Source organism: Ursus americanus, chromosome 12 (assembly GCF_024610735.1).
Source record: "Ursus americanus isolate L20-20 chromosome 12, mUrsAme1.1.p, whole genome shotgun sequence".
Lineage (NCBI taxonomy): Eukaryota > Metazoa > Chordata > Mammalia > Carnivora > Ursidae > Ursus > Ursus americanus.
In genome coordinates, this window is record NC_142138.1 from 61,655,192 (window position 1) to 61,677,851 (window position 22,660).

The window sequence follows — 22,660 nt, forward strand, 5'->3', positions numbered from 1 at the left end:
TAATGAAACTACCAGGGAAGTGGAGACCGGCTTTTTAGGGGCAGAGAAGTAGTTGTCCAAGGGCCAAATCTGATTAGTATGCCTAGTGGGTTTTTTTTTTTAATTTCAGTTTGAATGTCTTTACACAGAACTTGCCCCCTCCAGGGCCTGCAACCTGCCGCTCTACCTTTGACTTACAGCCTCACACATTTACACCACCGGCTGCTTAGCTGCTGCTGTCTCCACGTTTCCAATCCCCGGATCAGCATAGAGGGTAAGAAGTGGAAATCCCAAGCAGTGGAGGCCACAGGGGTAATCCAGGAGGGCAGTGATGAGGGTCTAGAGAGAGGGGGCACCGAGACAACATAGAGAAAGAAGGAAACATGAAGTCGTGTCTCAGGCAGGAAGAGAAGGAAGTCCAGGATTAAACATGTAGGGGAAGGCTATTGAAGTTCACAGTTGGCAAGAGGGCCCGCAGGGCTGCAGCCAGATGTCCAAGGGTCTTGTGTAGGGCAGGTGGCAGGTGGTCCTAATGAGAGTAATGGCAGCTGGGGATGGATCAGCAGCAGCATGGAGGCTGGAGGTGATATGGGGGTGAGGGGGTGGAAATGGTGTAGAAAGTTGGGGGGAGGCCAAGGACTGGGCCTGGGGGCTTCTCACTTCTGCGGGTATATACCTAAGAGTTGGGGTGGTTGCAAAACTGGCTCCATGACAGACACCAGAAGCAGGAGAGAAGCTCCAGGAGGGAGGGCGAGTGCACGGGACGCACTCTGCAAGAGGACCGGAAGCACTGCTGAGCTGCCGGGGCTTTGTGAACTGCTGGGAAGGGAGCGGGGGGGGGGGGGGGTGTCCTGTGGTCTGGCTCTGCTCTAAGTGAAAGCACACTTAGGTGGTGGGGTTCCTGTGTGTTTGGCTTTGCCTGGGGGGCTGGCATGGACTGCCTGCACAGCCTGGCTTTGAACCAGACAGTGGAAGGGTGGCGTCCTCAGACCTGTAACCGTGCACTCCCTGCGCAACTGGGCTTGGCCAAGGCTGAGCTGTTGCAGTTTATCCTGAGCTGGCTCACCCTGCCCTGCTCCCAGGCAGCCTAGAACACCCTGGCCCTCCTCCGCTCCACAAGCCAGAAGCTGAACTCCGCTCGATGAGCTGGGCTTGCAGAACTTTGGAGTCTGCCTAGGTCACTTAAACTTCCACCAGCCAGTTTTCCATTTGGGTTTGAACGGCTCCTTCCCCTTGCTCCATCAGGTTGACTCAGCTGGGAATGAAAGCGGGAAAGCTCACATTGGGGGTTCAGGATAGAGTTTGAGATGAAAACTGCTCCATGCTGCTTGGCTTCACGTTTTTCCCCAAAGTGAAAATCCAGCTGGTTTGTTCCCCGGCTTGCCTCTGAAGCAGTATCTGGTATTTATAGAGGACTGAACCAAGGGCCAATCAGCTCAGAATGGAAATTCCTGAGCCGGGAGTTCTCTGGAGCCACTGGCTCTTGGCTTTCTCTCTCCCTGGAGTTCAGCTAAGGTTTCCTCTTGAAAACTTGTAAGCTCCGAGAAGTTTGAAGAGGCATAAATGGAGAATCTCCATGAAAACACGGGCTGTCTTCCTCTCGGTGCGGCCGCCTCTTGTGTTTTTTAGAGTTAGTGGCAAGAAGGTGGGCGAAAAGCAAGGAGACGGGACCCCTGGGGGCCCCAAGGAGCAGCTGCAGAGTCCGGCTTTCTGAGGGTGATGGGTTTTGTCCCCTGTTCCTTCCGCTGCTGGGACCTCCCGCTTCTGCTATTCTGTGCCCGTGCTAACCCACTGGGCAGAAACCAGAATTGGTTGTTAGCACAAACCTTCCAGCTGCAAGGCAAAGGGATTGTGAGATAGCTGACATTTCAGAAGACAGCTGGAATGAGTGAGATACCAACGGACACATGCGTTAAATGTCACCACTTTTGTTTCTCTTCAACGTTCAGTGCTTAAGTTATTCTAAATTAATTACCCAGCCACTTGATTTATTCTGTACAGTTCCCCTCCCTGCTCCCTCCCCCCCTCGGCAGACTTCAGAGGAGCTCAGTCTTATTCCCTTTGTTCTCAAGTTACTCGGCTGCAAAAGGTGAACAGGTCTCCCAGGAGGGAGGATGTGGTCCACTCAGCACTGCGGGCTGCGCTGTGCTCTCGGGCTGCAGACCAGAAGCAACCGAAGTCACTCCACCTCTGTCTTACGGGAGGGGGAAAGAGGCTCAGAGAGGTTACACAACCTGCCCAGGGGAGACTGGGGAAGCCGAAGAGCCGGGGCCGAAGCCAGATCGTCTGGCTCTTGAGTTGACCAAATATAACGGTGTCAAAGAGAAGACTCTGTCCTCACGTGGCAAATCTGGCAAGATAGAGCGCTGTCAGGTAGCCACCGGGATGAAACAGAACGGAGAACACAGTTCTAGCCCCAGCTTCCTGGCCCGGGAGAGAGTAAGCTGGGAGCACTGGGGCCGTCTGATGGTTCAAGACCAGGAGGCAGAGGGAGAACCTCTCTGCATAAGAAGCCAGGCATATCTGGACCATCTGGAAAAGAAAGCTAGTGGTAATTTAAGGAGGCCTGTTTGGGAAGCTTGTCTGGTTCTTCGATTTCACCATCCACTTTCACCGCAGTGTTTCATCGTCAGTAATTTCTCCAGGGAGATGAAGGACCACAGCCCTTTCAACTGTGATTAGCAAGACCTCTGTCACCTCCAGGACTCATGTTTCCCAACACACTGAGAATTTCTAGCCACAGGTGTTCATGCTTCGTTGTCCCAGCCCGAAGGGTCCCCAAAAGCCTGGCTCAGATACAGACTGAAGCCGCACAAGGTGAAGCCATGGAGAAAAGAAGAAATGCTGCATGTCTCAGGATGCCTGAGGCGCCTGCCCACGTGGGTGCTCTGTGTCTCTCTGGAGAGTCCCTGATGTGTCACCAAACTTCCCCCATCTGTGCAGAAAAAAGAGTCACCTCAGGGAAAAGAGTCACACATCTCCCTACTCTGCCCCCAGTGCTAATTTACTGCCAGTGAGCCATCCTTAGCTGAGGCCCCTGCAGCAGGAGACTCACCCCGCTGGTACTGAACAGGAAGAGATGCGAGAAGGCAGGAGAGCTGAGCTCGCCTGTGTGCATTCCTGAGTTTGCAGAGCTCCTGTGAGCCCTCTGAGTTCTTCCGTCTGCCCCCCCCCAACCCCGCCATGGCAGCTTCATCGATTTCCCTTTTCATCAAGTCTGAGGGCACAGGCTTTGTTTGGGGCTGCATACTGTACAGTGACGAGCCTTCCTGCCATTTCCGAACTTTCCAGTAGAGCTCCTAAGTTGCAGCAAGACTTCATTCTTCCTGGCATTGTCCAACACAGGACACGTTTATGGGGTGACTGACGAGGGTTGGGGGTGATGAGTGGACTCCACAATTCTTGAGCTATTCCTGGAGGAGTAACTGATGTGGGGGGGGGCAAATGAATGTGCATGAGTCTTGGTTCACAAACAGGGCATTGTAGGGCTCTCTCCAGGAAGGAATGAGTCTGGGGTCTCAGAGGGTACCCTTAGGGTTGCACTATGAAGGGTATACACATAGGTGGATGGCTTAGGCAACCTTTCTCCAGGCTTACCACATTATAGAGTAATTTCCTCTTCATGCGTCTGTCTCCTCCTCTGAATCGTGAGCTCCTTGAAGAGATGTGTTTTGTTAGAAGGCAGCTCAGCATCATGTTGATAAATGATTAAGCACCATGCTTAAGCATGTGGACAATGGCATTGAGTTATCTGGGTTCAGTTGTATGACCATGGGCAAGTTTCTTGACCTCTTAGGGTTCAAGAGAAAATTAAATGAGGTAATGGAGGTAAGACACTTAGAACAGTACCCGGCCTAGAAGAAGTGTATCGTGTTGGCTAGTTGTTATTATTAATTTGTGTGCCCTCAGCCTAGCACATTATCTGATATAGCCTAGGTGCTCAACACATTTGTGGAGTGAATACCTGTGTGCATTCAGAAACAGAGGTGAACCTGCATTCATGGGAGTTAGTCCAGCTGAAGTTCTTGAGTGTTCCGGGGCCAAGTGGGGCAGGAGAGAGAAGTTGGGCTGTGGGGTTGTGTCTGGCTGGCTGGCAGGTTGGGAGTCCAAATGTCCAAGACATTTGCAGTTGTGGAAGATGAACTCCATAGGAAATTGGCAAGAATTGGGTAAAAAGTCTAGTGATAGCTGGTTAAACCTCCATCACTATGCTTGGTCCTCCACCAGTATTACAACATGTGTTTATCAGCAAAGGCCCCAGAGGTGAGGATGGGTTTGTGGACAGAATGTCAACAAATAGCACCTGATAGGTGATTCCTATAGGATACTTTATAGCGTCCCCAAAAGTCGAAGCCCTGTGAATACTACCTGAAGCTTTCTGGTGATTCAATGCAATCCCTATCAAAATCCCATTTTTTTGTAGAAACAGATTCATCCTAAAATTCACATGGAATCTAAGGGACCCTGAGTAGCCAAAACAATTTTGAAAAAGAACAAAGTTGGAGGATTCACGCTTCCTGATTTCAAAACTTACTACAAAGCGATAAGCAATCAAATTAATGTGATACTAGTATAAAGGCACACAGAGACCAATGAAACAGAATAGAGGGCCCAGAAATAAACTCTCCCATATATGATCAAATGGTTCTTAACAAGGGTGCCAAGATCATTCAATGCAGGAAAAGATAGTCTTTCCAATAAATGATGTAGAAAGCTGGATATCCATGTGCAGAAGAATGAAGTTGGACCCTTACCTCACAACCTATACAAAAATTACAATGTATCAAAGACCTAAGTGTAAGAGCTAAGCCTATAAAACTCTTAGAAGAAAACATAGGGGCAAAGCATCACAGCATTGGATTTGGCAATAATTTTTCAGATATGACACCAAGTAACAAAAGAAAAAGTAGACAAATTGGACTACCTCAAAATGTAAAACTTTTGTGCATTAGAGGACATGATCAACGGCAACCCAAGGAATGGAAGACAATACTGTATTTGTAAATCATAAATCTGATAAGGGATTAATATCTCAAATATATAGAGAAATCTGAAAACTCAACAACAACAAAACAAATTCAAAAATGAGCGTTGAATCACTATATTGTGCACCTGAAACTAATATAACACTGTGTGTTCACTACACTGGAAGTAAAATTTTAAACTTAAAGTTTTTAAAAAATGAACAAAGGACTTGAATAGACATTTTTCCAAAAAAGATATACAGATGGTCAATAAGCACATGAAAAGATACTTAACATCACTACTCATTAGGAAAATGGAAATCAAAATCACAATTAGATACCACTTTACACCCATTATGACGCCCACCATCAAATATACATAAAATAACAAGTGTTGGTGAGGATGGAGAGAAATTGGAACTTTTGGGCACTGCCTATGGGAATGTAACATGGCGCCACCACTATGAAAAACAGTATGGCAGTTCCCCAAAATATTAAAAATAGAATTACCATATGATCCAGCAATTCCACTTTGGGTATATACCCCAGAGAACTGAAAGCAGAGACAGGAAGAGATCTTTGCACACCCCCATTCACAGCAGCATTATTCACAACAGCCAAAAGGTGAAAGCAACCCAAATGTCCACCGATAGATCAATGGAAAACAAAATGTAGTATAGTCATAAAATAGAATATTACCCAGCCTTAAAAAGGAAGGAAATTCTGACGCATATTATATAACGTGGGTCAACCTTGAGGATATTCTGCTAAGTGAAATAATCCAGACACAAAGGGCAGATATGATATGATTCCACTGACATGCGGTACCTGGAATAGAGAAATCCATGCACACAGGGAATAGAACGGTGGTTGCTGGGGGCTGGGGGTAATGGGGAGGAGGGGATGGGGACCTTCTGTTGAATGGGTACAGAGTCTCAGTTCTGCAAGATGAGAAAAGGTCTGTGGATGGTGGTGGTGACGGTTGCACGAAAATGTGAATACACTGAAAGCTGCTGAACTGTACATTGAAAAATGGTTAAAATGGTAAATTGAAGGTAAGTATATTTACCCCACACGCACACACCCAAAAAGCAAGAACAGAGGCAAGGGGAAGAAAGAGGTGGGTCCCCGCGAACGTTAGGTGAAAACAGACTTGCGAGTCAAGTGATGTTCAAGCACTTCGGATGAACTTGCGAAGAATCGTTTTACAAGGCCCTTGATTGATCTGTCTTTGCTCATCCGCATCCTCATCGATCAGCTTTGCTTGGGCACACCTCCATTGTTATTCACATCACTTTCTTCTTCCTTGACCTCTGAATCTTGATGGTTCCCAAAGAAGCCCTCTTTGAGGCTCTCCTTGTCTGCTTGCACACACGTGGCCGTGTCAGCCTCCTGTCTTCACATCTCATTCTGGTGCGTAAGCTTTCTATAAATTAACATCTCTCGCCCGACCTCTCTGCCAAACTGCATCTCGAACTACGGCTGTCTGCTGCACGTCCCTCACGCATCTCAAATTCAGTTGGCCCGAACCGGGCTCATCATTGAGCCCAAACAGACTCGATCTGTTGAGCCTCCGGTTTCTATGGAAGTCTCCATCATTTTTCTGGTGCCTCAAGTGTGAGAACATCCAACACTCTTGAATGCCCCCTTCCTTCTCCCTGCCTTCCAGATCTGCTCAGCTGTCAGCCCTGCTGCGTGGTCCACCTGTGTTCACCGTGTCCAGTACCGGTGCCCTCGTTTCCCCATGTGGGACCCCTGCCTAGCTCGCCTTCTGCCCCCTCCTGGGTGAATGGCTGCCTCTGCCTGCCAGCCTCTTCGCCTCCAGTCTCTGTTGGTGAGCTTGCCACAGCAGTGCTGGGAGTGCCATTGTGAACCAGCCAGAGGAAAGCCGTCGGGAGAGGCCAGTCCTGTTCCCCACCTTAGGGCATCAGACATCTGGATGGGGCTCGCTGCAAAGAGGAGCGGGACACGGGACACGTCATGAAGTCCCAAGTGGCCTGTGGCTGCAAAACAGCCTGAGGAGGGGAGGCTGGGTGAATGGATGGGGTGTCGAAGCTAGACAGAGTCTCAAGGTCAGGCCGACCTTGCGGTTCCCGGGGACCAGCCTGCCTGGGAGCAGAGGCCAAGCCAGCAGTGGAGGGAGGAAGGGCAGCAGGCCCGTTTCGTGGAGGCAGCTGGCAAGAACGAGGCAGGGGCCAGGTCTGCAGCCTGGTGGTATGGTGTATGGAGCCCTCAGCCCGGAATGTGCCCCCTCCCCACAACCTCCCCACCCCGAATCCTACCCATCCTTGAAAGCTCTAGATCGGATGCCCCTCCACCTCGAAGCTGTCCTTGTGCCCCGCTGTGATATGCTTTCTTGGACTTACGGAGCCTTTTGTTCCACCCCCCACCCTGCGCTCACCACTTTCTACCTTGGACTATAGTGACTTACGTTGCCAATTACCTAGACTAAAGCTTTCCGTGGGCAACATTCAAGTCTGAGGCTGGCCCAGTCATGGGGCTCAATCTAGTCCTTGAGTTCATTCACCAACGAATGGACTGTAGCTTCTCTTTGTTTCTCTGAATTAGCCGGTCAGCAGCTGTCCCCCTCCACGGGGCTGCTAACCTCCCTGTGATCATCCCAAGTGCGCTAACCAATGATTTCCAGTTCTTCTTCCCCGGGGCGCTCGAACCGCTCTGTTCGGGGAGGCCGAATGAGTAGTCATGGGCAATGAACTGTGAAGGAAAGGGACATGGGTCTCCTCGGGGCCAGAGTGGTGAGGCCAATAGGAGAGGCCTCAGAGCGCTCGTCTCCCTCGGGCGTGGCAACTAGCCACCTTTGAGACGTTGGCTGCTTTGTCATCCTGAGCCCCCCTGAATAAATCTGAAGAGCAGAGCTCCCCCTTGCTGACCTGTGATGGACACGAGCAGGATCGAGAAGTAAGCCTTTGTTGTTCCCAGGCACTTAAGTCTGAAGGTTGTTACGGCTGCCTAAGCCAGCCCCGCCAGCCAGACACATTTACTCCGCCACCGGACCCGCTCTAGATACGCGAGCCGCCCATCACCGAGCCCTGGCTCTCGGGTGACCCGACGGCGGGCAGAAGCCAGGGGAGGCTGTGTGTTTGGGAAGCAGAGTGCTTCCTTCAGCAGTTCAGCCCCCCGGGGGTGGCCGCTCACTGTGGAGCGCCAGTAATTCAGACGCAGATGTGCAAGAATGGAGGGTACCTTCCACTCTCCTCTCTATGGGCTGCTTCCTAAATTAATTAAAAGCTGGGGGTGAGCACAGAGGATATTCTATTAAGTCAGAATGTTCTTTTTCAATGTTGGAGTCTGCAGTAGGATTTTCTCCTCACTCGGCCAAGTGGCGTTTTAGGAGAGTTAGCAGGATTCCTCTCCTGGTGGGCGAAAGTGTTGCACTTTCCAGCGATAAGCGTGCAACCCGCTTCCCTAGAGATGCTTGGGCATCTGGAGGGGCCGCTCGTGGAGCTGAACTGCTGGGGAAACAGCACAGCCCCACGCACCAAATGCTCTGTAAGCCGTAAGCCTGATAAAAACACAGGTGGCTTTCAGCTTTATGGGGTACGCAGGTATGCCTTGGGCAGAACAAAAAAACAAACAGGCCCTTCCATTGTACCTCTGATGGCAGGGACGTGGTTATCTATGTGAAGCAAAGCCTAAAGATGACAGCTGTGTGGTGTCTTGTGTGTATGCGGACGGCTGAACGTCAGGAACATACAATGACGAGAGGAATGGGCAAGAGACAGAGATTTAATGGAATAAAAACTCCAGGCTGTGACAGGGGCGGGAGACATGAAGCGGTAATTAACATAATTTTTTAAATGATGTTGCAATTAATTAATATCCTGAGTATGCGAAGGAAGGGGGGGCAACTCTCAGCCCAGAAAAACTGCTAAGTAAAGAAGGGAACTTCACATTTTTTTAAAAAACATCGATATGCAAGAGGCCCTGGTTATCATGACTTCGGCAAAGCTCAAAACGCCAACCCAAGAAAGAGGTTTCTCGGGGCGGAGAAGCTCACGAATGAATCGACTTTGTATTTCATTTTATTCTGAAACTTGTAATTCGTTTTATTCTCATCTGCGAGGAGGAGGTATTGGGCTAGATAATGAAGTTGGCAGACATTCAGGTTCATTCATGCTTCGGGTTGAGGACTAGTGCCCCCAGAAGACACGGGAGGTGGGGCTCCTGGAGCCGAGAGCCTCCCTGGGGTGGGCTTCCCAGCCCGTAGAAATTTACCAAGACTGCTGTAGTGGGAGCGGGAGCAGTTGGGTAGGGAGAGTGAGGCTGACCATTATCTGCTCAGGAAATGATTTCCCAAAACCACTGGGAGGTTACCTTGTGTGAGTTAGCTGCTTGGACATAAAAGGAATGTCTGAGAGCAGTAACTATTCCACGATTCACACCAATCACACTCCCTCCTCCAAAAGAGTCAAGTGGTCATCCTCATGTGTCTAGGGGTATGAAGATGGCAGCTGGACATGCGTTTCGAGATCACTTCTGGAAAGACCCTCTTTCACTCATTTCTGGGCTGCTCATGACCCAAGAAACTCAACTGTCCCTTTCCTAGTTGCAGGACCCATGGCATCTGCTCAGTGATGGAGATGGCCGTTTTGATGGGGTCAGTCTACGGTCAAGAGACAGAATGAAGTTTATGGCCAAGTCTTGTCATGACTTGGGGTTTTTGTCTCGCTCTCAAAAGAACACCCAGCTGCAGGACTGCCTAGAATGGCCTATCAATCACAAGACATTCGGGGAGAAAACTTATCTCTATACCAATGACACATTAGCTCTTAGCCCAAGGCTCAGTACAGAGTGGAGTTTGGTTTATCTGCCTTTACTTTTCTAAACTGAAAACTTCTCTGGCCACAATATCCTGGTCATCCTCATGCCCGATCTGAACTTTGGGCAGAAGACACTGCCTAAAGTTATATCAGCAGAGAAACCTGAAAACTTGGCTTAAGGTGAGGGTTACTTTATTGAGTCTCTGCTCCTAAAGCATGTGACATATGTAAAGAATAAGACACAAGGCCGTGACTAGCTTTTCCCTTCTCGACCTTCCATTGGCGGAAGGGGTTCTTCAGCAGACTTGCCTCTTGCAAGGCACACACACAACTCTGGAAGCTGGCATTGTGTAGTCACAGAGGAAGGAGAAACTCACCACCACAAATTTTCCAGGGCTACGCAGACTGAGATTGAACAAATCAACTGAGTTATAGGTGGTTGGTGGGAAGACCACTATGAACTCAACAGAAACATACTATTACAATACAGAATAATTGAAACATTTTTTTTTCCTAAACTGAATTTGGCCTAAGGTAGAGATCTAAAGGAGGAAAAAAACCGTCAAAAAACCTTCACTATCACTGAAACAAACACTTAAGAACTTAGTAATCTATAGAACTAAAGTTTAAGATGAATATTGTCCCAGAGTCAAGGGGGCTGAAATAGGCTTAAGCAGACTTTGCTTCAATCAAGAAGATTCTCTTCACAGAAAGATGGATTCCAGCTGTGACTTGGATTAAAACTCCCCATTCCCAAAAGAACATTTTATCTAGGTGTTTCTTTGATCTATTTAGGCATTTTCAACAGTTGCTTGCTACTTCATGGAATTAATAAAGCTACGCGTCACACAGAAGTCATTCTGGAACACACGTGCCTTCTCTTCTTTACAACGAAGGTTATTTTGGGGAACAAAGATCCCGTGTTCAAACAAATATGGTCATTAACTGTGGTGTGCCAGAAAACATACAACATGTTCAGTTTTGGCAGAATCATTCCTAAAGAAAGGGATTAAGTTTCCATGAGGAATCAAGACATTTTCACATGATGAGGAAAGTCAACAAGGAAGGGGGGGTGTGAGGAACCCTGCACGACCAGCGGAAGGTGCGTGGACCCCTCGGAATGCTCGTGATCACCGTAGGACCAGGAGCCTGCATCGAGGTCTGTGTCACAGCAGCGAAGAGCTTCCAAGAGCTCTTGGCCCAATCTGCACCTTTCCGCAGGCCACTGCAGACGCAGCCATGGCTCCATGGCTCCATCCCACGTCCTTCTTCTCCAGGGTCCTGGAGCTTGGCGGAGACACAAAACTGCAGGAACTCAAACCACCTGCTCTGAAAAGTCAACTATTATACACTGTATTTTATATGAACCAGCCCAGGGCTCTCCACTCTTCTTTCTCTCCTACTTTACCCTCCTTCTCTTCTTGGTAGCAGATCCATAAAAAGTGAAAACCACAGAAAACATCACCTTGGGAGACAAGAAAGACTAAGACAGGTCTGGCCACATGACAAGGGTCTTGGCCTTGACCTACACAGGAGCGGTTAAGACTCGGGCTACGGCTGCCGCTGCCCCTGTACAACACTGTGTTTGGACGGTTGCACAAGTGCAAAAAGAACGTCGCTGAGTCCCGTTGGTGTCGCCCGGCCGTGCAGCTCATGGTGTGGGAGGTGGTTTCGGAGATGGGCACGAGCTCTCGCTGTCAAAGCTGGCAGCCCGGCCCTGCCACTGCGGAGAGGGGAGAAGCCTGGTTATCCATGGCCAAGGGGACTTGCATTTCAACTTTCAAAACTTCTCTGGCCCATGCACTGAATTCACCTTTCCCGGCTTTTTATAAGCTTACTTGAATTTTGCTGTCAGCCATGCAAAAACAGAAGGAAAAGTGCTGTAGAGCTTCTAGCTTGGAATACCTGATTTTTTTTTTTAAAGACCTACTGCAGAGATAATGAAAGCTTTCTCCACTGTGTGCAGCGTGTGTGTGTGTGTGTGTGTGTGTGTGTGTGTGTGTGTTAATGAGGTGCTATGACTGGGCCATTTCTGAGTGCTTCAGCCATTTTTCACACTGAAAATCGGATTATGTTAGCAGCGAAAGAGGCAGGCTACAGAGTATGCCCTTACTGCCAAGAACCCACGATCATGAATTATTAGCAATTTGTCTGGGAGCTGTTAGTACAGCTACAAACCTGATATTGCTTTAGCGTCCGGCTCTCTTTCTCGGGCTAAACTCTTCCTGTGGGCATTCACGCCCACCTTGTGTGGAGGTGGGGGTGTGAGGCGGGCAGCCCCTTCCCCTTTCCAGAGCATTCCCTGACTTCTCCTGCCTCACAGGTTGCCCCGTCAGCCCCGCCCAGACCCTTCTCTTGAGGTGGGTGATGGAATGAGGCACAATGGAGCGAAGGAAAGGGCTGAGGGTGGACGGACCCGCGCCTGAGCCATCTGACCCGTCTTTAGATTGAAGTCAGTCATGCTGTGTTCTGGGCAAAGGTCTGACCCTGGGAATATTCTTGACCTGTCCTGGGGCCGTGTAACTTCAAAGTGAGGCAGTGTCCACTGCTCACTCCATCCTTCTTGGGAGCTGAGGACACCCCAACCTCTCTGCCAGGTGCCCGTGGGACAGGGCTCCAGAGGGAGTCAGGGAGGTGGTCGAGGTGGTCTTTCTGAACTGAAGCCCAGCCTCCTCCACTTCCCTGGAGCTCTGGGGGTCTCCACTGTGGAATGATGGGCTTAGTAGAAGCTGCTCTATGCATCTGTGCACAAATGGGGGCCAGAGGGGAAAGGATGCCGTTCTTCCCACAATACAGCCATTTCTAGACAGAGCTGAGCCACCAGCATTCCCTACTGGAAATCCACAGTGCCAAGGAGAGACCCAGACCTGTGGATCACCTCCACGCTCCCACTTCTACAGAAAGCCTCTGTCACCTTCCCCGGCCTCGGTCCCTTCATGTCCCTGTGCAGGCCAACCGGCAGATCTTTACAAGTCACCCAACACTGGCCCATCGGGTATGGATGACCACCACTCCATGCCCTGGGCCTGAGCAATCTTAGCGTGCCGGACCTGGGGGCTGGCCCACAGCATCATCCCAGCCAACTCTCTTGTTCTCGCACATAATAAAATCAAGACACAGAGAAGTCAAGACACAGCTAGTTAGGGGCAGAGCCAGGATGTGAAACCAGGTCTCCTAACTCCCAGCTCCTTCCACTCCGTCCTGCTGCCACCTTAGCATCCAGCCACAGCAGGGAGAGAAGGAGATTCGCAGTAAGAGGAAGCCTAATGTCTTTGGGTCCACACTGGGTACTTACTCCTAACTCCAGCTGGCAGTCTCTCTGCTTGCAGCGTCCACGTGAATGAAATCACAACCGAGGGTTTCCCTGGTGAAATATTTTAAATAAATAAATGCCTGGTTGTTGAGCCCACTGTGACTTCCGACTCAAGTGCTTCTTAACCAGAAGGTGACACGAGATGATCTCTACTGCTCTCATTTAACATGCCTTTGTTTTAGGGGCTCTACTTTCTCTCTGCCAGCCGTTAGTGTTGGTGAAAGGTACACTGTAATTACTGGCTTCTCCCCTGGGTAAGCATGCCACTTACACAGTCTGATTGATAGGCCAGTGTGGAGGAGAAAAAGCGAAATGGCCACACAGACTACCTTTTTTTTTTCTTTATATAATAGCCCAAGTCACGCGGAACTTTATTGTTAATCCAGGACACATGAGGAAGGCACACTGGCTTCCCTGCCAGCCCCCGAATGTTTCTGTGAAGATAAACAGAGCAGGGAGATAGGGTTCGCGGACAATGGGAAGGTGAATGATTCCAGCAGGCTTATCATGGTGGCTCTGAAATCGCAAAGACCAACCTGCCCTCCCCAGCACCCGGGAAGGTGATCGTTCCAGGACGTCTGTGCTCCAGTAAGACCCTTAGTTGTTCTGAAATGGGTCACGTGCAAACAGATCTGAAATCTCTGCAAACTGATCTCCACTTGGCCCTTTGTGATAAAACGCCTTGGAGAAGGCTGCTGGTCAGCCTGGGCTCTGTGTACAGTGACAGCACTGGGCAGGAATGCTTCGAGGGAAGGGGGCCACCGCCACTGCCACCACCACTGGGGAAGGACGCTCACTGGGGCTTAATCAATTTCTACTCGAGAAAACATCCCAGCAGGGAAAAATAACTTTTCAGTTAATTTGTCCCCCTCAACCTTATTTTAAAACCCCAAACAAGGGGCGCCTGGGTGGCTCAGTCGTTAAGCATCTGCCTTCGGCTCAGGTCATGATCCCAGCATTCTGGGATGGAGCCCCACATCAGGCTCCCTGCTCAGCGGGAAGCCTGCTTCTCCCTCTCCCACTCCCCCTGCTTGTGTTCCCTCTCTCACTGCCCCTCTCTCTCTGTCAAATAAATAAATAAAATCTTTAAAAAAAATAAAAATAAACCCCCAAACAAGTGAGCCAGTAGGGTGCCCTCTGTTCTCATTAATAAAAATGAAATGATCACAGCACTCGAAACTCCTCGAAGAAAGGTACAATATAAATAGAGAGTGCTTTCTAGATACGATGCCATTTATCTTCCAGGGAGCGTGAGAGTGAGATTTCTTTATTTATGATACGAATGGGAGAAACAAGTTCCAGGAGCAAGGTTCTTGCTCAATGTCCAGAACAGAACCGAGCAGGCAAGATGGGAGCCCTAAGGATGACTGAGGCCATAGATGTTGGAGTGCAATACATCACTTGAGTCCAAAGACGGTTTCCTTCGTATCTGCCTCGTAGGTTTTTAGATGCGGTTTTATAAAGATACTTAAACCGCGGGTGCTGAAAGTGTAGGTGAAATCCTAGGTTGCCAAGATGAATGTCATTTTCAGCTTCTTGATACAGAGAAATGATCAGCTGAGCAGAAAATGGTAGGATAATGAGAGGGGGAGGGGCAGGCTCGGGAGCTTGGTGTGTGAGGTCAAGAAAAAAGTAAACCCAAAGGATATGAATCAATTTATTCTCTTTTCGTTTTCCATATACTGTTACTTTCCCTTTACTGTCTCATCAAATATTCATTTTCAAGGGCTTGATTCTACTTTATCTTTCTTTCTTTTGTAGTCTGGACTAGTGAGTCAGAGATTTCAAAGGAATGGGGCTCGGAATCAATTATTTGGCTTAATTAGGTTGTATTCATCATGGAGTGATTCTGGAACCGGCGCCTCCGTGCCGCCCTGCACCCACCCCCAACTCCAGCCGCCGCTGGCCGGTGGCTTCAGTTTGCGTGCACAGAGTAGCCCCATTACATGGGGAGGGTTATCTTTCTGAGCTGGTGACACAGGAGGGCTCACGGCCTCCACCCTCCGTCATTTAGGGTCAGGGTCTCCTAGAAAAGCAGAGATGACGGGAACCTACGCCCTCATTTACCAACCAGGAAACCAGAGACCAGAGGGGGCAGTGAGTTGCCTGAGGCCCTGCAGCCCATCGGGGGCCTCTTAGCTTACATGTCCCTGTCCCTAAACCATCCTGAATATTCTAGTATGCTTATTCTGCTCTTAAATATCTTCAGGGGATTTCAAAGGGGGGGAGAGGGCGTGGCACCCTCCCTTGGTTGAATCAAGCCTGTGTTCGGTGAGGTGCCAGGTATGGACCCCAGGCCCCAGGTCCCCAGGTCCCTCAGTTCTGTCCAGGAGCTGCCTCCTTTGGAGGCAAAGGCTGGTCATGGGTACCTCCCCCGCACCCTGCAGAGAGAACCTTCTGCATAAAAGGAGGCAGAAGTTCCTGCGGGGGTGTGGGGGAAAGGGAGCCAGAGAGCTGAGGGACCGGTCTCTGTCATTCAAGCTTCACAGCTGTGGTAAAATCAAGGCAAGCACAAGATAGAAACAGGAGGCCTCTGAGGAACAGGAACTTTGTGTCTATGCCTTACTTCTCCATACTGGCCTCAAAGGCATGCTTCCCTCAGTAGGTAAATCAATTAGCCTGGCTCCGGGAGCCCTCTGCCCCCCCCCCCCCCCCATAGCCCTCAGTCTCTCCTAAGACAGCTCACACTTCCGGAAGCTGGGAGAAACAGGCCTGTCCACACCAGGAAGAAAAGGGAGAGCCGGCAGGTCCTCTCGCTTTGCGGCCCACACCTTTCCTGTGTCCCAGAGCCCGAAGAAGGGATTACAGTTGACCCTTGAACAACACTGGGATTAGGGGCACTGACCCTCTGCACAAAGATCCAATATGACTTTGACTCCCCTGAAACCTAACTATTAATCACCTACTGTTGACTGGAAGGTTTACCGATAACATAAATAGTCAATGAAGACATATGTCGAATGTTATAAGAATTCTATTCTGTATTCTTACAAAAAAGTAAGTGAGAGAAAAGAAAATGTTATTAAGAAAGTCATAAGGGAGAAAAATACATTTACAGTGCTGTGCTGTATTTATTAAAAAAAAAAATCCACACACAAGTGGAACGGCACAATTCGAACTGTGTTGTTCAACGGTCAACGGTACTGTTTTTAAGGTGACTGCTTTTAAGCTGAGGGGCCCTGTGGTGTAAGAGTTAAAGCTTTATTATTTTTTTTTTATTAGTCGATGGTCCAATTTTAGACTCTAGACTTCCTAGGCTTGAAGCCTAGGATGAACAGACAACCATTTGACTTTTTAGGATATGGATTGGGGTATGAGATCCTCAAAGTGAGGTTTCAAGCTTGCCTGCTACCCCCACATCCCAACCCATCTGAGAAAAAGCAGGCCTGGGAGCCACCAGGATGACAACTTGCAGGATCTTATATTGGTGGGGTTTGGTGGAGGGACATTTTCTTTGCCATTGAGAGAAATGACTGGCTGAAGATTATACAGCAAGTCCAAAGCGGCCAAGATTGGAGCCCAAGCCTCGGGAGCCCTGGGCAGTGCTCCGTCTGTTACATCTCTGTCAGGATCCTGTCAGAGAGCACGACAACTTGAAGCCATACTCTCTCCCGCAATGGGAGAGGCAGCAGTCATGGCGGCGGGCTCTTGTCTCTGGCCATCTGCATGGAGGCCATGAAGACAGCCTGGGGACTGCCTGGCTAGAGCCTCAGGGAACATAGGGATTCCACCGGGGTAGACTTTCTTGCCAAGTTCTGATCTCACCCTCTTGGGACTTTCTCCCAAAGGACCGACTTCGCCCAGTGGGGGCTTTGTGAAAGCATTCCGGGCCTGGCTCTGTGCAGCCGCTGGGAATGCTTCCTCCGAGTTTTCATTTTCCATTTAGAACTCAGCGTCACTTTCAATATGCTCGATATCAGAGGCTTTTCATCAGGCAGCTCCCCCCGTCCCGCTCCATCTCCTTCCTGCCGCTCACGCACTGGGCGAGAAGCGCGTAGCCCCCTGCACAGCCCTGGAAGGACCCACGCAGGCGAGGTCACACAGCCGCCGACTGCCATTCTCCAGCCTGCGTGGCCATGCAGCAAACATGCCAAGGGCCGAGCACGACCTCACCCACCTCTTTGAAGGATTTCTTTACCTCCACCAAGGAGTGCCAGTGTGCGATGGGTTTCCGTGGGTAGGCCAGCATCTCGTTCCAGTGGTCCCGGCCCAGGCCTTCAGCGTTGATCCCCACGCGGCAGACTCCTATAATCTCATTGTGGCCCACTCTGGGGGAGAAAGAAAGGGCCTGGTGCTGGTGACCAGACATGCTGTCAGAAAGGGAGGTCCTGGGGTCTGGGATTCTGCTGGGCAGGTCTAACTCAGAATGCTGAGCTCTGAAAAGAGATGCTTGGCAGGGCCTCGGAGTGCCAGCGCCAGTGAGACTTTGCCCCACTTCCTTGGATGGACATTGACACAGACAGATGAGAAAAAGGTTGCAAACTGCTTTGGAATTTCAGGAAATGGTGGGCAGATGGCCTGACTTTAGGTAATGGGAGAGTTTCAGTCTTCTCCCTTCTTTGACTCAGCTAGCACATCATAGCCTCGCTCGAGACATCGGCATTTGGAAATAAATCACCCCGCTCTAAGCACCATTTCTCCATACCCCCAATGGCTAGAATGTGATTTATTTACTCAGCAAGAATATCAGTCATCACCCAAATATGTTCAGTGAGCACCTACTATGCCCGAGAACTTGTGCTAAAAATCCTGGATGGAGGCTTTAATGCGTGGTTGTTTTGTTTTGTTTTGTTTTTCCTTCAGCTGGCTTGACAACCGGAGAGAAGGAGTCATGTGGCTGGGGGGGGGGGGTTGGTTGGAAAACGTTTTAGAGCCAGCCTTGATGGAAGAGAGGATTTGGGTAAGTGGGTAAGTGGAAGGGAAGAAATACATGCAAGGAAGGGGAAATTAAGTTGGATGATGATGCTGGGTCCAGATTCTGGAAGGCCCTGAACAACCAGGGGAAGGGCCTGGAAAACAGGAACCATTGATGGTTCTTGGGAAAGGGCAGGTCCCAGAAGAAAGGGGTCTTTTTGGAAAGCGTGCCTCTTGCGCGTTGGCTGGCTTGAGTCAGGGAGTGATGGAGGCAGGGGTCAGCTGGAAGGCTGCACAGCCATCCCTCGGTGGGAATGGTAGCAGCACCAGAAATGGAGAGGACAGGGGATGGGACTTGGTGCCAGATGGAGGAACAGGAATCAGCAGGGGCGAATTCAAGGAAACTGATGGGTGGATTGGCCCCTGAGAGAAACGGGTCTGCTGGGAAGCAAAGCTTGAGCTTCTGCTCAGAGGAAACCATGCTCTTCCTCAAACTTCTGCACACTTTCTTGGATGGAGCCGGATTTGAGGCATCGGCCCTGAGCCCTGAACCACAAGCACCAAGGCCAGGAACTGCATTGGTGTGGGAGTGAGAGGCAGGGAACCATGGCCCTCAGGGCCCCGCACCTACCGATCGTAATCCATAACCGAGATGAGCAGACTGACTTGATCCATGTTCTCTGGCGGGATATCAAAGATGATGGCCTCATTGTAGACAGGATTTAGAGTGTTCTTCTTTATGGTTGTTTTCTTCTTCTTCAGTCTCCGCCCGTCACAAAGCAGGGACACTTTGACATAAGGATCTGTGCCAGTGGGGGTGATGGGAAGGGAAGGGAGCATGTTAACCAGATGTCCTGGAACATCAATTGCAGCAGAGGGACGGAAGCCGCAGGCCTACTGTTGTTCATCAGATGGTATCAGTGGGTTGTTAAGATAATTAAACCACCTTGTATTTATGTAGCACACCTGTCTCTGAGGACACTTCGTGCTTAATAAAACACGGAGTCTTTAGCGACCTCAGGATTATTGGGAGAGTGCCTAATGGACTTTCACTAATGGTGAAGCTGGCCTCAAATCAGACAGGACACCTGCCCGTGGGTATGCGGTTCACGGCCCCACATCCCCGCTCCGTCATGGCCGGCTGGCTCCAAAGGGTGGTGAACAAGACACCCTTCCTTTCACCTGCTTGGAGTCCTTTCCTCTGGGGTCGTCAGCATTTATTAACCAAAGGATAAGGGGGGTAAAAATAGAAGCTGATGACACCCAAGGAGTAGCAGTGTGTCAGAGTAAAGGAACGGCGACAATCACAACGCTGTCTGTGTCCTCCCCACCTGACAACAGGATTATGGGTCTCATTGTCCCAACCAGCTCATTTCCAGCTGGCATCAAGAAGGGCCCTGCTCTCTGCTCCCCCCCCCCCCCCGAAAGCCATTTCCTGCCCACTTCTGGGCAGAGGAGGGGGACGGAGCTGTGCTGGGGGCCGTGAGTAAGGCGGCTGGCTGAGATTCGGGGCAGCCTGGTGACATTTCCTTGCTCAGTGGGATCTTGGATCCTCTCCATCCCCAGAGGAGGTATCTTTTTACTGAACCTCCACGTGTCTCCCATCCCTGTCTGTTCTTTAGTTTTCTGAATAGGTGTTTCATGGTCATCCTTCTACCCTGAAATTTTCCACTCATCCAGGTGAAGTGAGACCTATTGAATCTCATAGCACAGGTGTCTTGGGCACCATCATAATTGTTATTTATGCTGCACAGCTCAAGAAATGGGAGGGCGCTCACAGGTAATAACAGCTTTTGAGACGCTGATGTACTGACGCACCTTCTTGCCCAGAAGCCAGGGTTCGTGGAAGCCATCAGGAGGCGCGGGTCCAGCGGCCGCAGCCCGGAGCCTTGAGGCATGGGCACGTGGTTCTATCTGCTGGGCACCTGAGCACCCACCAGGACCTCATGCTCCCCGGGCATCGATCAGGTGGCAGTCGAGGCACCCAGCTATGGGGAAGCTAGAGAGAACTACGCCATGTGATCCGAAACTCCAAGCCTTAAAGGCATTTCTGCAGACCCCCAAAGGAGCGGCCGACTAACTAATGCGACAGGGCAGCTATCCCTGAACCATGGGGGCACTTGGGTTTACGAGGGAGCTGGGGAGACCATGATTAAACAGCAGGTGTTTAATCAACCTGCTGTCTCCAATGACCCATTTGGAAGGGCCCTCTCTCCGGGGTGTTTTCAGTAAAAAAGGAAGGCGGAATTCCTAGAACCTCTGTGAGACAGCTTTCTGGTGTCGGTGGGCTCCATTCTCTATGGCTATGCCCAGGGCAGGCTTCAGGTCCAAGCAGTCAGGTGGGGAAAGCTTGCTCCAAGACCCATCACTAACACAGCAATGTCTACACTCCATGAGGTGAACAGTGTCTTGGAAAGTGTCTTCAGGCTTGAGGCTGCCCGAATGTTGCCCCAACAGCTGCCATGCCCATTTCCATGCGCTCCCATGGCCTGGCAGAGCCCCACGCCACCAGGCTTGGAAAAATATGTCAGAGCCACCTGTCCTGGAGGCCACTAGGCAGATGCCTTATGACCGACTGGGAGATTCTCAGCTTCCTTCTCTGTTCACTCCTACGAGGCATATCCATTTATAAAACTCAGTGGGTGTAGCTCCCTTGAAGAAATCATCAATCTCGTGATTGTCCAAGAGGCTACGCAGAGAGATGACTGTTCCTTAGGATTCTCTGGGGGCAAAAAGTGTGCGGCTTCCAGTGGAACGCTGGCTCCACGTGACCCTGGAGGTTGTCTGCTCTGCAACAGCCTCTGGTGTTCTATGCAGCTGAGCGAGGGAGCACATTTCAGCCCCATTGTCACGGGAGGCATCACAGTTCAGCATTTAGTATGTGCCGGGCACTGTCTGAGATTTATGGGCCTCGTGTCTTTTAAGCTTCCCACCAATGCTATAAAATAGCTATCATCATCATCCCCTCTGATAGGTAGGGAGATGGAGGCTAGAGAGATTCAGGAACTTGCCTCGGATTTGAACCTAGGTCTGTCTGACTCCAGAGTTTACATTTTAAACCACTAGACTCGGATCAGTACAGACCAGATGTGGCGGAGAAAGGTGGTTTTACTCGCTCACCACCCTTTTGTGGTGTCCTGATCCTTATTATTATTTTGTGGTATTTTCATTGTCATCGTTCCAGTGGATGGGCTTCGAGAATTGATTCACGACTGGTTAAATCAAGGAAAGCAAGAAGACCCTCGGGTTTGGGGGTCGATGTCATAGAAATCAAGAACAGCCAATAAGCTCCATTCACTCCCTGCTTTAGCCCAATATGCAAGCAATCTGGGTCAAAGGCAACCTCAAACTCATCCTCAAAAACAGGCGATCTAGTTTGAGAGGCCCATGACACGCATGCCCGCAGTGTTTCACCCTCTGACAAGGCTCCTCGTGCTACCAATTCATTCATTCATTCAAAGCATGTTTATTCAATGCCTACTGTGTTGCACGCACTGTTCCAGACACTTGCTTACATTTGCGACCCAAACAGAAATCCCTGACAAAAAGAGGACCCCTGAATTTTGAGAATCAAGCTGAGATTTAATAGCAGATTCCAAACCCAGGTAGAAAAGAAGGTCAATTGCAAGAGGGAGATTAGAATTTAGCGTGAGAAAAATCTCTCCCCCCCAAAACCCTCTGATGTGGAACGGCCGGTATGATTACCTCAGTGGCTTCGCCATAAGCTCTCTCTCTGGCACATCAATTTAATTACACCAGAGAAGATAGTGTGGGGACTTAGGAGCAAAATCCTATTTCCCTCGGCAGCCTTGAGAGTCCTCCATGAATTTCTGTCCTCAGCATGCACTTATTCCGATATTAAAATGAAATCTACATTGGCTGTATTTTTGGAGGAAGCTGACTTGCTGGGGCCTGAGAGCTTCGCACATGTCGGAAGAGGCTCTTTAAGCTCTTCCCCATGTTCTCCCCGAAGTGCAGTGGGAGCTTCAGTGGAAGGAGTGGTGTTAGGGTGGGTGCTTTCTTGGGGAGCTCTTGGCCTGGAAGACAAGAGCGCTGCACAGAGACAGTGGGGGCTGGGAGCAGAGGCTCCGGGGGAGTCAAAGCGTCAACAAATACACGTGACTTCAGCATTTTCCAACTACCTTCCCCCCCCCGCCCCGAAACCTCATTTTTCAAGGTCTAATACTTCACCTTCTTCCAACTACACCAGGTTGCACCTGGGCCTGGAGGTTGGCAGCTGGACCATCCCTTTTCTATGGCAACTGTGATGATACTAAGGAGTTATCCAGGAAAATAAATAATTGATGAAAAAAAGGAAAAATCAGCACCGCTGGAATGGTTTGACACTGGAAATCTGATCCCTCAGAAAAGCCTCTTGGGTCACGGGTCCAGGAAAACAAGTCTTTTCCTACATTTGCAGCTCTGAGTGGAGCCCAGACTGTTCTGCATGTCTGCTCTCTGGGACACTTCGCCCTGTTGCTCTTCTCAGGCTAATGTGAGCCGACAGGGGGAAAGGAGGCCCCTGGGACTCGAGCTAGGCCTCTGTTGTATCAAAACTCAAATACCTTCTCCGACAACGACTTACAGAATCTTGGAAAAGGATCAGTCTTTGCAGCGCCCCCAAGCAAGCATGTTCTCAGTTACTAGAACAGGACTTACTCTGTACCTAACAGCTCTCCTGGTGCTGAGGCTGGGGCCGGGAGCCCTGCAGGAAAAACCCAAGTACAAATGCACTTTGCTTTGCAGTGGCTTTGCCCTGTTGACTAGCT

General features: G+C 50.0%; 1 protein-coding gene across 1 annotated transcript in view; it reads right to left on the reverse strand.

Moving 5' to 3' along the window:
* Positions 1–10,775: 10,775 nt before the first annotated feature.
* The window catches only part of SYT6 (synaptotagmin 6), a 56,952-nt gene continuing 45,067 nt past the window's right edge, over positions 10,776–22,660 (reverse strand). Inside the window, 3 exon segments of the mRNA XM_087866193.1 lie at positions 10,776–11,447; positions 17,155–17,305; positions 18,523–18,694. Coding sequence (XP_087722319.1) covers positions 11,376–11,447; positions 17,155–17,305; positions 18,523–18,694 — 395 coding nt within the window. The 3' untranslated portion in view covers positions 10,776–11,375.